The 13,507-nt window shown below is 37.4% G+C and overlaps 1 protein-coding gene across 1 annotated transcript in view; it reads left to right on the top strand.

The window, feature by feature from the left end:
* The window catches only part of fras1 (Fraser extracellular matrix complex subunit 1), a 265,712-nt gene that overhangs the window by 95,979 nt on the left and 156,226 nt on the right, over positions 1-13,507 (top strand). Inside the window, exons 8-11 of the mRNA XM_015012328.2 lie at positions 1,650-1,751; positions 2,837-3,028; positions 6,732-6,821; positions 10,291-10,438. Of these exons, the coding sequence (XP_014867814.2) occupies positions 1,650-1,751; positions 2,837-3,028; positions 6,732-6,821; positions 10,291-10,438 (532 nt within the window). The remainder of the gene's footprint in view (positions 1-1,649; positions 1,752-2,836; positions 3,029-6,731; positions 6,822-10,290; positions 10,439-13,507) is intronic.

The raw sequence follows: 13,507 nt of genomic DNA, 5'->3' as shown, positions 1-13,507 counted from the left end.
AATTGGAGATGTTCAGAGCTTGTGGTATTGTTTTATGACAACTCTGTTTTAAGCTTCTCCACAACTTTCTCCTTGCTGTGTTTCTTGGTTTAATGTTTGCTAACAACAAACATTCATAAAATGCAAAAACATTAAATCTTACCAAGTATTTTTGGTCTATTTTCTAGTGGAAATGTCTTAGCTCACTTGAAATAAAACTAAACTAACTTACGAGTAACTTTTCAACAAGATATTAAAGATATCAAAGATATCAAAACGTTGGTCAATGTTTCATTTGTTATGGAAGAAAAGTAACTCTAAACATCAGGATTTTAGTCCAGATTTACAGGAACTCATTATTTCAACTGTTTTACATTTTTCTGGAAGTTAGCTGCAGATTTGTGGTGCATAGAAGTCAATAATCCCTTAATATTGATGAAAACGTTCCAGTTCCTTTAGCAGATTATTTAACTTTTAACATGGGAGAAATGTTTTGTTAGAAGTGGATGATTTTAGTACATTTTCCTTCAGTATTAAGGAATTATTGAGTTAAAACAAACTCTTATATTTTGCTGAAAAGTTACTTGTATGTTAGTTTTGTCTTATTTCAAGTGCACTAAGATATTTGCAGTAGAAACTAATCCCAAGTTGGTAAGATTTTGTGTTTTTTCAGTGTAAGGTTCTTAACTTTATCCAGCACAACAGAGATTTCTGTGTCTGAAAATCTTAGCAAAAGCATTTCTAATTTTCTTTCCATCTCATGTTTATGCTAAACTTTGTCTGAAGCTTGTTGAGTCTGAAATGGTAAAATGTGAAAAAGTTAAAGGAAATAAAAACGTTTGCAGTCCTTTCTGACGTTGTCTGCTATTTTTACTTGTAGCCAAGCTTTTAAGAAGTCTGGGAATAACTCAGAGTTTGAGCTGGAAGCATAAACAGCAGCTGAAATGTCCATGTCTGGGTAAACTGACAGCTCGTTCTGGAGACGCTCCTGACCTGGAGGAGACCCTCCAGCAGACCCAGAACTCGCTGCAGGGATTATATTTATCGCCGCTGGCCTAGGAATAACTCAGGCGGGTCTGGAGATCGTCTCTGTCTGTGTTCGCCTGCTGGATCTGTGTCTTGGATTAATGGAGTTAATGGACAGATAATCCAGTATACAGCCAAAATTAAAGCCTTTAAATGTCCTAAATTCATTAGAAAACAATGTAAGTTAAATACGTTAATCTCTATTGATTCACAGATCTGATATTAATCTGTATCAGTCCGATATTGTAAGAAAATCTAGATTTGTATTGCTGACAATGTGCCCGATTCATAGGGGTGGATCTATTCAGTCTAATTCTATGCTTTGTGCTTTGAGTGACTAACATAATAGTTTTTAAAAGTCTTAATTTGGTGAACATTTTTACAAAGCAGAATCTCACTAATTAACCTTTTGCACATTAATTTATTATTATTCTTGCCTCCCTTCTTCTTCTTCCAGCCTAAAACAGAGGATTTGTTTGACATTTTGGTGCCGGCTGTGTGTTTGAACCGCTCCTCCCTCCCAGGACGCCCCTGGTTTTCTGTCTCGCCCTCAGAGGAACAAAGCTCCCTGGATTTCAATCGGCTTTTGGTGTCGCACTCAAGAGTTTGGAGCAATCTAAATGTGCGTCTGTGTCTCCCTGCAGCACGGGGAGCAGTGGCAGAAGGACGCCTGCACTACATGCGTGTGCGACCGGGGTCAGTCGAAATGTCACGCAGACACCTGTCGGCCAGCCGTCTGCGACAAGGTGAGCAATCACGCACGCACACACGCACGCACGCACACACACACACACACACACACACACACGCACACACACACACACACACACACACACACACTCTTCAGAAGAAAACGAGGAGTCTTGAAGTCTAACTTAAAACAGAAAGTCTTGAAGCTGAAATGTAGATGTGTACATCAGGGAGGTTTGCATAATATTCCCAAAACGGAGGCGAGTTCCCACAGTGCAACTCTGTAAACAGTTTTACAGCAACACAGCATGACAAGTGCAATTACTTATACAAACACACACACACACACGCACGCGCGCGCACACACACGCGCCTACACTTAAACACACAATGCATGCACAAAATATTCATGCAGCCTGACATTTAATTCTTAATTGCATGCAAATTTCATCTTACAGCTTCTTTAGTGCGCTGGAACTGTTGGTGGTGGAATCACAGGGGAGCGTAAAAACAATACACACACACACACACACACGCGCACACACATCAAAACATTAAATGGCTGCATAAGTGCATACTCATACCTTTAATGTGGATTAGGTAACAGATCTGAATCCCAACTGTTTATAATCTTAATGCTTATCTGAAACATTAGTTGTTCTTATTATTTTATATAAAGACTGACTTGGAGGTTTGGTGGAAATATAGGATTATAAAATAAAAAGGCAGTTTGTGAAACATTTGGGGAGTTTGAAGAGAAGGAGGTACGCTTTGTCTGCTTAGTTGGAGTAGAGATGCTGCTCCTCTGAGTTGTTTGGGTTTCTGGTCAGGCTTCCTCTGAACAACCCAAGATCCTAATAATAAATTAAATAACTTCTAAACCAGGTGTATGTGGAGAAGCAGCTGGAAAACGTAAGAACAAAGAAAAACAAGACAGAAACCAAAACATGAATCTTTTAGAAAAAAATAAATAAATAAAAGTATCCATCTAAATCTGGTCTCTTGCCTGATGGGCCCAGCTGTGTTTCTGTGACGAAGCAACAAGAAACCTTTTAGCCTCTCGTCTTCCCTGAAAACAGGCGGAAAAAAGAAACATTTCTCTGAGTTTTCCTTCTCCTCTAATGGATCCGTTTCCACGCAGGGTCTGACCAAAGTGAGGCGCGCCGGTCGGTGCTGCGACGAATGTGCTCCTGCCAAAGGAAGCTGCCTGTTCGAGGGTGAGGTCCGTTACCATGGAGACATGTGGAACGGCACCGGGTGCGAGTTCTGCACCTGTAACCGGGGCCAAGTGGTCTGTCGGAAGGCCGAGTGCGGCCATGTTGGATGTCCACAGGTGAGTCCGTCCATCCGTCCATCGGTCCGTCCATGCAACCAACCAACCAACCATTCATCCATCCATCATGTTCATTCATATGAACTGATATTTTTAATGATATCTATATCAGTAAAAACTGATTATTGATCATAACACCAATATTATTATTGGTTATTATTATCAACCCAAATTTCCATATCTATTCATTCCTAATAGTTGTCACAGTAAATAAAGCAAAATATATTTTTAACAATATTAAAGCTTTTGTCACTAATTCATCCCTAAACAAAGGAAAAGTTTTTCTTCTGTGAAGGAGGTTTTATGAAAAACTTCAGCGTCGGTTTGTAACCAAGACGATTCAGTCAGGATTTGTGATTCAGTCAGGATTTATGATTCAGTCAGGATTTGTGATTCAGTCAGGATCTGTGATTCAGTCAGGATCTGTGATTCAGTCAGGATCTGTGATTCAGTCAGGATCTGTGATTCAGTCAGGATCTGTGATTCAGTCAGGATTTATGATTCAGTCAGGATCTGTGATTCAGTCAGGATCTGTGATTCAGTCAGGATTTATGATTCAGTCAGGATCTGTGATTCAGTCAGGATTTATGATTCAGTCAGGATCTGTGATTCAGTCAGGATTTATGATTCAGTCAGGATCTGTGATTCAGTCAGGATCTGTGATTCAGTCAGGATTTATAATTCAGTCAGGATCTGTGATTCAGTCAGGATCTGTGATTCAGTCAGGATCTGTGATTCAGTCAGGATTTGTGATTCAGTCAGGATCTGTGATTCAGTCAGGATCTGTGATTCAGTCAGGATCTGTGATTCAGTCAGGATTTGTGATTCAGTCAGGATCTGTGATTCAGTCAGGATCTGTGATTCAGTCAGGATCTGTGATTCAGTCAGGATTTGTGATTCAGTCAGGATCTGTGATTCAGTCAGGATTTATAATTCAGTCAGGATCTGTGATTCAGTCAGGATCTGTGATTCAGTCAGGATTTATGATTCAGTCAGGATCTGTGATTCAGTCAGGATCTGTGATTCAGTCAGGATCTGTGATTCAGTCAGGATCTGTGATTCAGTCAGGATCTGTGATTCAGTCAGGATTTGTGATTCAGTCAGGATCTGTGATTCAGTCAGGATTTGTGATTCAGTCAGGATTTGTGATTCAGTCAGGATCTGTGATTCAGTCAGGATTTGTGATTCAGTCAGGATCTGTGATTCAGTCAGGATCTGTGATTCAGTCAGGATCTGTGATTCAGTCAGGATTTGTGATTCAGTCAGGATCTGTGATTCAGTCAGGATCTGTGATTCAGTCAGGATCTGTGATTCAGTCAGGATCTGTGATTCAGTCAGGATCTGTGATTCAGTCAGGATTTATAATTCAGTCAGGATCTGTGATTCAGTCAGGATCTGTGATTCAGTCAGGATTTATGATTCAGTCAGGATCTGTGATTCAGTCAGGATCTGTGATTCAGTCAGGATCTGTGATTCAGTCAGGATCTGTGATTCAGTCAGGATCTGTGATTCAGTCAGGATCTGTGATTCAGTCAGGATTTGTGATTCAGTCAGGATCTGTGATTCAGTCAGGATTTGTGATTCAGTCAGGATTTGTGATTCAGTCAGGATCTGTGATTCAGTCAGGATTTGTGATTCAGTCAGGATCTGTGATTCAGTCAGGATCTGTGATTCAGTCAGGATCTGTGATTCAGTCAGGATCTGTGATTCAGTCAGGATTTGTGATTCAGTCAGGATCTGTGATTCAGTCAGGATTTGTGATTCAGTCAGGATTTGTGATTCAGTCAGGATCTGTGATTCAGTCAGGATTTGTGATTCAGTCAGGATTTGTGATTCAGTCAGGATTTGTGATTCAGTCAGGATCTGTGATTCAGTCAGGATCTGTGATTCAGTCAGGATCTGTGATTCAGTCAGGATTTGTGAAACCCTGGACTTTTCTCACCAAGCAGGAGTGAATGCATGAAGCCGGTTCGGTTCTTTTCAGAGTATTCATGTGTCGAACTTTACTGCAGGAGTTTCAGCTGAGCCTTAACCTTTATCAGATTAAATGCCACATTCAGTTTAAATCCAGTAAATCAGGATTAACCATGAATGCTAATGTGAACTCTTCCTTACTAACGGGCGACACCCAAAAATCCTATATTGTCTCTTTAAAATGCAACTATAGAGTTAACCGAGGCCAGCTTAGTTATTTTCTTCCTACATTTTCTACATTTAGCCAGAATATGTCGCCAGACTGTCTGAAACTGGAGAAAGGATATTCATTAAAGGTTATAAGGTTGTCACAGATAATCACTTCGTTAAGATGCAGCAAATTGAAAGACAAGATGGAACTAATGAGAAGAAGCAGAGCCTTAAAATGTGCTGCTTGGTCCAAAGAAATGAATTAACCTGACAGCTGCAGGGTTTCTCTCTGTGCTTCACATATAATGGTCTTATTATGTGGAATCGGCTCCAGTTTAAAATAGAGACTTCATCTGGTAATTAGGACTCCTGGGGTAGCTGGTAATGTGGGATTCTGGATTATTGGAGAGTTTTTAGGCAAATCCAAAGATTTTTTAAGGTCAATAACTGGAGTTTCCGTTATTTATTGTGGATATCTGCTGTAAGGTGGGCAGGAATGAAGCAGATTTAATCATATTGCTTTAACGTCCCTCTGCGGGGTCGCAATAAGACGCTATTAATCATACTATATGGTGATAATTGAAACTGCTAAGTGCCATTTACTATAAGTGGCATAACTGGCACTTGTCCAGCCCTGAAATGAACAAGGTCACGTTGCTGTGAAGACCGCAGCTTTTCAGTTTCTGGAGTGTGCGTGCTTCAGTGTTCGTTACAGTTCAGAGAAGGTTATGGGTTTAATGGCATTTTTGACTCGGTAGGCAGAAGGAGGAACTAATATTTATAGTTTGGTTTATGATTGCTCGACTAATAACGCCATGCTCCACTGACTTTGAGACTTTTTGACTTGAGAACAACCTTCAAAGGCCAAAGGAAAGAAATAGAACCAACTGTTTAGGTTATTTTATGAAGTTATTGGTTGTTGTTACTAAATTTATAGGAATCTGTTGCCAGAAATGTAATATAGGTGCTTTAAATGTTGGAAAAAGTTGTTTCCAACATTTATTTATAATTTCCAAATGCTGATATTTATATGAATTAAGTAGATAAGCCTGTTTTAATAAACAGTAAATCCATTAATCACATGACAAATTAAATTGAGGTCAATAATTTCCATTTGCATGATTTTTTTCTCTTCTCTCTCTCCCTCGCTGTACCATTCCTATTAGGTTTTTATTCTGTTTGAAAAAGTCAAAAGAATTTTTTCTCAAATTAAGAAAAAAAAAAATAAATTTAATTATGTTCATTTATAGATTTAAACATATTTTTAATCACTTTTTGTTTTGCCAACATTGATAGTTCTTTTTTCTACTTCCTGGATCAACATGACCAAATATGGAAATTAAGCGATGATGTCATCTAGCAAGTTTTAGGACGGCCAATAGCCACTTTTCTTACTGAGGAGTTGGCAACACTTGCCGTTATTTGAAGATTGCTCTAAAATGTGCCTGGTTAGCTAGTTAGCCACCAGGCTAGCTGGCTATGTCAGTGTCATAACAATGAAGAAAATTGTAGAATGAATGAATGTTTGTAAGAAATTTGAGTAAACGTTTAATTTGTCCATTTTTTGTTTGTGTTTTAGGAATCAGAGCTTGTTCATCTGCCGGGAAAATGCTGTCCAGAATGTTCTTCGTTGATGCCTTCCTGTCTCTATGAAGGGAAATCGTTCAAGGTATTACTCTGAGTCACTAAGACAACCAAACCCGTCACAATAAGCAATAAATCAGTTAATCACATGATAAATTGAAATGAGTCGTTAGAGGTATTCTTTAACGTTATTGAAAAGTGATAAGCCTCATAGGAAGTAGATAGCTGCAGTTCCTGCCCCTTTTGCCTGTTTTCCCTGTCTTAGCTGAATTATTATTTTTTTGTTGCAGACACTTCATAATCCATTTTAATTATTATTATTTTGTTTGTATATTTTGTATTTTTAAAATGTTTTCTAATTCAAGAGTTAGAAAAGTTTTTTTTTATCACTGAGAGGTTGTACTCACATTAATATTCCATTATAATTATAGTTTTTATTTGAAAAAAGTCTCAAAATGTCAATGTTATCACTTATTTCAATGATTTCTGGGACAATTAATCATCCAGTAAAATGTGTTAACATGACAGGCCTATATGTAACTTACAGTGTTTGAGAATAAACATCATTATTGTGTCTAAAGAAAACAAAAAAAATCCAAACATTGTAGGTGTCCTTAATGTATGTTGCATTTAAATCTCCCATTTTAATGTTAGTTTGTCAGTAAATGTATGAGCTGAAACTCAAAACAGTAGCAATTATTTATTGCAGCAGCTTGATTGATAATGGCAGAAAAACAAAGTTCTGCTGCTTTGAGTTAACATCTTGGCCCAGATCTTGAAGACTTTCATCAGTTTCATTATTTATAACGAAGTCCTAGAAAACTGGATTTCACAGCTTGGATGTTTTACAGCATCAATCAAAATATTTATGAAATCTTAAGACATTCGCCCAAGGCTGCAGCTGAGAGTGAGTCCATAAACGGCAGTTATCACAGTTATCATCTCCAAATGGATTGTTCTTCGTCTCCCAGGATAAAGTATTTCACCATTAGCGAAAGAAAATAGACGCTTTTGTGACGGAATGATTACTGGTTGGAAACTTGGAGGACGTTTAGATAACAGCATGGAAATATAATGAGGTAGAACGATGAGACACGTTTATGGAAGCCCTGTCTTTTAGTTGAAGTTGAAACACATTGAGACTGAGAAGATTCTCTTTTTTTACTTTATATGTTTGGGTCTGAATAAAAGGTGCTTCAGCTGCTCAGTTTCTTTCTGTAGAGGCTCGATTCGTCCATTAAGAGCATCTGGATTAATTCAGTCCTACACAATTTAGATGCATTTTTGCTTCAACATACCAGATGTAGCGATACCTTCTAAAAAAAAAAAGTGTCTCAAACAAGATTTGCAATTTGTTCAATCGCTAATCTGAATGAACAAAGACCATCTAGGGATCCCCAAGGCTGTGTACTTGAGCCTCTTTTATTCAGAAACTATAGACTCTCCCTGGCTTACATAATGCAGAACTACAACGTTTCTTACTCTACGCTGATGACACGCTACTTTTTATTTCCGTCAGCTTATTAGAATCACTATTTATGTCCATAATATCAATAAATAAAACACAAAGTTTTAGTAATAAAAGACAAATTACATTTTTATTTTCTTATTTCTTTTTCTTATGGATTTTTGGTTACAGAAACTTCATAATCTATTTTGATTCATAACTTCATAATCTATTTTGGTTAATGAGTTAGTTCAATGATTTCCATTTGCATGATTTATTTTTTTTTTTCCACTTTTCTTTCTTTCTTCCAAAACCTGGATGATTAAAGTTTTCAGGTTAATTTAAGTTTTTTAGGATAATTTTGTTTAGACTTAATAATTAAGTTTATTTGTTTCTGTTATTTTGTTTATTTATTTTGTATATGTTAAATATCTTTCAGTTACAGTGTTAACATTTGGTTAGAATTTGATTTTTGAAGGCGTGTTTTTGCAATAATATGACATTATCATTTTGTTTCTTTAAAATAGTGTAAAAGCAGCAATATTATTATTTATTACAATGACTTCTGGGACAAAATTTGCTATCATGACAGGCCTAGTCGTGATTACTTGATAAGGGCCTTCTGGATTTTTGGCAGGAATGTGATGCCATATTTTCATTGGAATATGTGTGTAAAAGTGGCCTAAATTTGTCGTAGGCTGTATTATAGCTGTTTTCTGACCTTGTTTACACCAATAAATGCAGATGAAGCCAATTAACTTCAGTAAATAGAAACCTGGAGTTTTGGCTGCTTTGATTGTGAAAATGTTTCTGACTTACAACAAACACCAACGTTTGTCTGTGAACACAGCTTCTGATTGTCTTACGGTTCCAGTGTTAAATGTTCATTAGATTTTAAAGTTTATTGATATTTGAGAATGTGGTCTTGCATTTTTATTATCCCATTACCATTATATTACCTTAAAATGGTGTCAAAGCAACAATATTTCAATAGTTTATTGTAATAACTACTGGGACAATTTATCATCCAGCTAAATTTGTTATTGTGACAGGCCTATTTCCACTAAAGCACTTTAAATTACATTAATTTTAATTATATTTTCAAACAAAGTGTGATCTGTTTTCTGTGTATTTATTTTGAGGTTTCTCTGTGTTTATTAGTCTGTTCCCCTGTGAGTCTCTGTCTTCCCTGTTGATTGCTCCCAGCTGTGTCTCGTTTCTTTGATTACCCTCCCAGTGTATTTAGTCCCACCTTTGTCTCTTGTCGGATCCTCGTCGTGTGGACCAGCCCGTTTCCCTGTGCTGTCGTGTGTTTGTTGTGCTCCCCGTTGTTCTGTTCCGTGGATATTTATCATTAAATCATCATCTTCATCACAACCTGGGTCTCTGCGTCTCTCCTCACCACCTCATCCACACATCGTGACACAAACTTAGTGCAGATGTGGCTTCTTAAGATGTCAGTGGAGAACAGAAAGTAAACCTCGACTCGTGCGTTACCGTAGACTCACTTCTCTTTACTGCATATCTAAAACTCTTTGAATACAACATGTTATTGTTTGTGAGTGATGGAAATATGTTGCTGTATTGAATCTAGTTGGATGTTTGGTTCTGAATTATTCAGTTCATCTGGTGAGCTATTAGGAATAAGGAGTATTATATAAGTTTAATTCTATTACTCATTCAGGGTCATACTGTCTGTGCCGCTCAGAAACTGAAATGAGTAATAAATGAAAGCGGTGCATAAAGGCAGGCAGCTGGAGGAAAAAATTCACTGTATTTTAATATGTATAGTGTCTTATTTCTTGACTTTAAGTTGATAAAGTTTGAAAAGTTTTATTCTTTAGACATTTTACTTTTTCTTTGTGTTTTGACGCTGAAGTTGCTGCTGGTGTAACTTTCCCCTTGATTCCCTCTGTCTGTTTTCAGAACGCCTAAAAAGTCACGAGTGTTACGCTTTTTCTCAAATAAAACTAATTTAAATTCAGGAATGTCCCTGTTTTATAGATGCAATTGAGATCCCTCTGAATTAAAAATTAAAATTAGCGCAGTCTTTGCTTTCTGTCACTTGTTTAAGGTTTAATTAACGAAGTCCTGGGTTTTCTTTCAGAATCGGGCTCGCTGGACCGATGGCAGCTGCCGCGAGTGTGAATGCCACAATACCCGGGTGACTTGTTATCTGCGCTCCTGCCCCACTTGCCCGCCAGGAAGTCTGGCTGTCGTAAAGGAAGGCCGATGCTGCCCCGAGTGTCAGCAGGGTACGTAGTTACTCAGAAAAGACGCAGTGTGTCTGCATGGCTCTGCTGGGCTGGATAAGAATCAGAAACTTACTCCTCCTTTTTAAACTTGTTTTCTGGAAGACTGAAAGGTGATTTCAGGATGAAGTTGACCCTTGACCTCAATGCATCATAAGTACTAACTGGTTTTATGCGTTCATAGCTGATCCTTTAGGTCTAAAAATGTGACTTTTTTTGCATTTAGAAGTTAAGAAGAGTTTGCTTTAACTCCAGTTTGCACTTTCTACCAAAACAAAAAGGAAATCAACTGAAACCTGCATTCAAAACAAACAAACTACATAAAAACAACCTAGGATCTGGCTCTATATGATTTTACAGTTTTATAAACTGTACATATCAAGACTCAAGTTGTTTGCATCAATGTGAATTTCTTTAATAATTACATTTTTGATAAGAACATGAACAATTTTCCTTTTGTATCATCCTCTGATTTCTTCACAAGTTTCCCTTTTTTTGGCAGCATTAATTATATGTTGCATAACTTTTCTTTTTCTCTCTTTGCCTCTCTAAAGATATTGAGTTTGATATGTAGAAATTCCTTCGCTGTATTGTCTGTTAAGCTTGAATGAATAAACCAGCAGACAGCGTTACCAGAAATACTTTATAAATAATAAAGTATCTGTAAATATGTAAACAAGAAGCTTGAAGAGGCTCATAAACAGGGAGCGAGTTTATAGTTATGAATAACAGGCTGAAAGTGTCTGTTGGGGGAAGTTGTGCCGCTCAGCTGCAGATTGCTGCTGCCTGAGGAAAAAAACACATTCACACTCACTAAAAAAGGTTTTTTATTGATCGTCACTTCATAGCTCATAAATTATTTGGTAACTTTTGTAAATTTGTTGTTCTGGGCTTCCCTTCTGGGACTCCCGTTGTTGGGACTTTTGGAAAACCTGGCGAGCAGTTTGGCACTTTTCCATCAGAACCATCATTACCTTCTTCAGCAGTTTGATCTGTTGTAGCGTGTCTGTTGGCTTAGACATTATATTGCATTTTATCAAGTACCATTGTTAAAATCATCAATACGTTGGTGTAAGTGATGCTAACTCCCACCTGCAGGTGGCAGTATTGCTTACCTCAGTCTAACTTCATGTCCAGTCGTTGATGTGGCAGGCAGCTAAAAGTCACATTAATGTCATGCATAAGCATAAATACTGAAAATATTTTTATATTAGCTCCAAAAAATCAGCACAAAAATAGCAAAATCTTTTGTGAAATCCTGATCAACGTGAAAAGATGTACAACCCGATAAATCATAAAAACATGGCGCGTCGTCATCCTCCGACTGACTTTCTGTTGTCGTGGTTTTTGCCAGTGACAACATCTGGTTGTTGAGGCGAAAAAATATTTTCTATCAAAGTTGTTTTTGATGCGACCAAAATAAACTTGGATCATCCAAAAAAATATACTTTTTAAAATTGGCTTGTTTCCATTCAGCAAATTTATTTTCAAAATGTCAAATTATGCAATTAAATAGTCATTGGAAACACAGTTGGGTGTCAAACCAGAGAGGAAAACAAATCCTCCATCAGTTTATCTGTGTGGTGTTGAGTAAGATTTTTTATTGTTTTGTGGCTAAGAATAGAAAAAGACATACGCTCACAACCTCCTTCTGCCTTTTTCCCTCTTCCTCATAAATCTTCTGCTCAGTCTATTAATCAAGGGCCGACTTCAGGCCCAGAGGTCAGTAATCTGCTCTCCTATTGGTCAGTTCTCACCTGAGGGTCGTGCTGCGTTCATGTCTTATGGGAAAAGATGTAAATATGAGCTCTGTGCTGTTAGGCTTCGACCTGCTCTCTTTAATGTGGAGCACAGTCCTTTTAAACAAGAACATCTTTTCAAGCAGAAACAGTCGCCATACTCTGTTAATGTTACACATTTTGTCCCATTTTATTGGGACCAAAACAAAATATGTCAGAATCGATGAGCTGAAGAAAAACAATACTTTAGTTTAGAGGTGTGAAAACTTTTCCTCACATGGGCCAAAAACACACAAACTAAAATCAACCACATAAAGTAGCCCTATTTTTAATTTATTCTAGATCCAAAGCTAGAAAGGGATTTTATCAATTAGGAGCTTTACAGACCAGGAGAAAAAGGTGGAGTAAATTTCTGCCAAAAAAACTCAGAAATTTAGTGATTAATCTCAAAAATTTTCTAGAAAAAACGTTGAAATTTCTGAAGTTTTCCCAGATATTTATGTTCGCTTTGTGTCTTCAACGGCCCTGATATGCTGTAGTAGATTTTGCATGTTTGCTGTATTAAAAGAAATAATAGATTGAATAATATTTTGAGTAATAAGTAGAGCATTTCTTTCAAAACGCTCGCAATATTTAGTCAGGTTTAACAAAAAATACATTTTGGTCGCTTTTCAGTAAAAACCTGAATAAACGTAGTTTTACCTTTTCCTATAGCTCAGTCATAAAAAAGGTGAATATATTGTAAGAAAATTAATAATAATTGATGATAATTTTACTCTCCACCTCCATCTATGGGCCAAATTTGTATCATTTTTGAATTGCAGTTGGGGGCCGCACAAAATCAGCCAAAGGGCCACACATGGCCCCTGGGCCACCCTTTGGACACCCCTGCTTTATAGTAAAAGGAATCTGAGAAGTGTGATGTGTAATTTTATTGCCTCTTTCTCTCAAATGTATCTAATTAAGAACCAGTGCAACTAATTTCCTTAAGAAGTATTAAACAGATTCAATCAGTCGTCCAAAAACAGAGCAGATCAGGTTTGACGGGCGGAAAAGGAAAACGTTATTCAGGAAAGAGGTCAAGAGGTCAGAGGACATGAAGAGTCTGTGGAGGTGAAAACGTAAGAAAGCCTCTGTTGAAAAGGAAGAATCAAAGTTATTCTTTCTGGGAGATGCAGCAAAGAAGCTGAAGAAGGTTCTTTTGGTCGGATGAGCTCTGAACTTTTCCAGCCAACGTACATCGGAGAACATGTTATATAGCACATCAGTTTGAAAACAGCCTCCCCACTGAGAGTTGGTGTGAAAATGGATGGAGCTACATATAGGAGACACT

Source organism: Poecilia mexicana, unplaced genomic scaffold (genome assembly GCF_051168715.1).
Source record: "Poecilia mexicana isolate PSO_F unplaced genomic scaffold, ASM5116871v1 scaffold_9, whole genome shotgun sequence".
In the NCBI taxonomy this organism is placed as follows: domain Eukaryota; kingdom Metazoa; phylum Chordata; class Actinopteri; order Cyprinodontiformes; family Poeciliidae; genus Poecilia; species Poecilia mexicana.
This window is presented reverse-complemented; position numbering and strand designations above follow the sequence as displayed.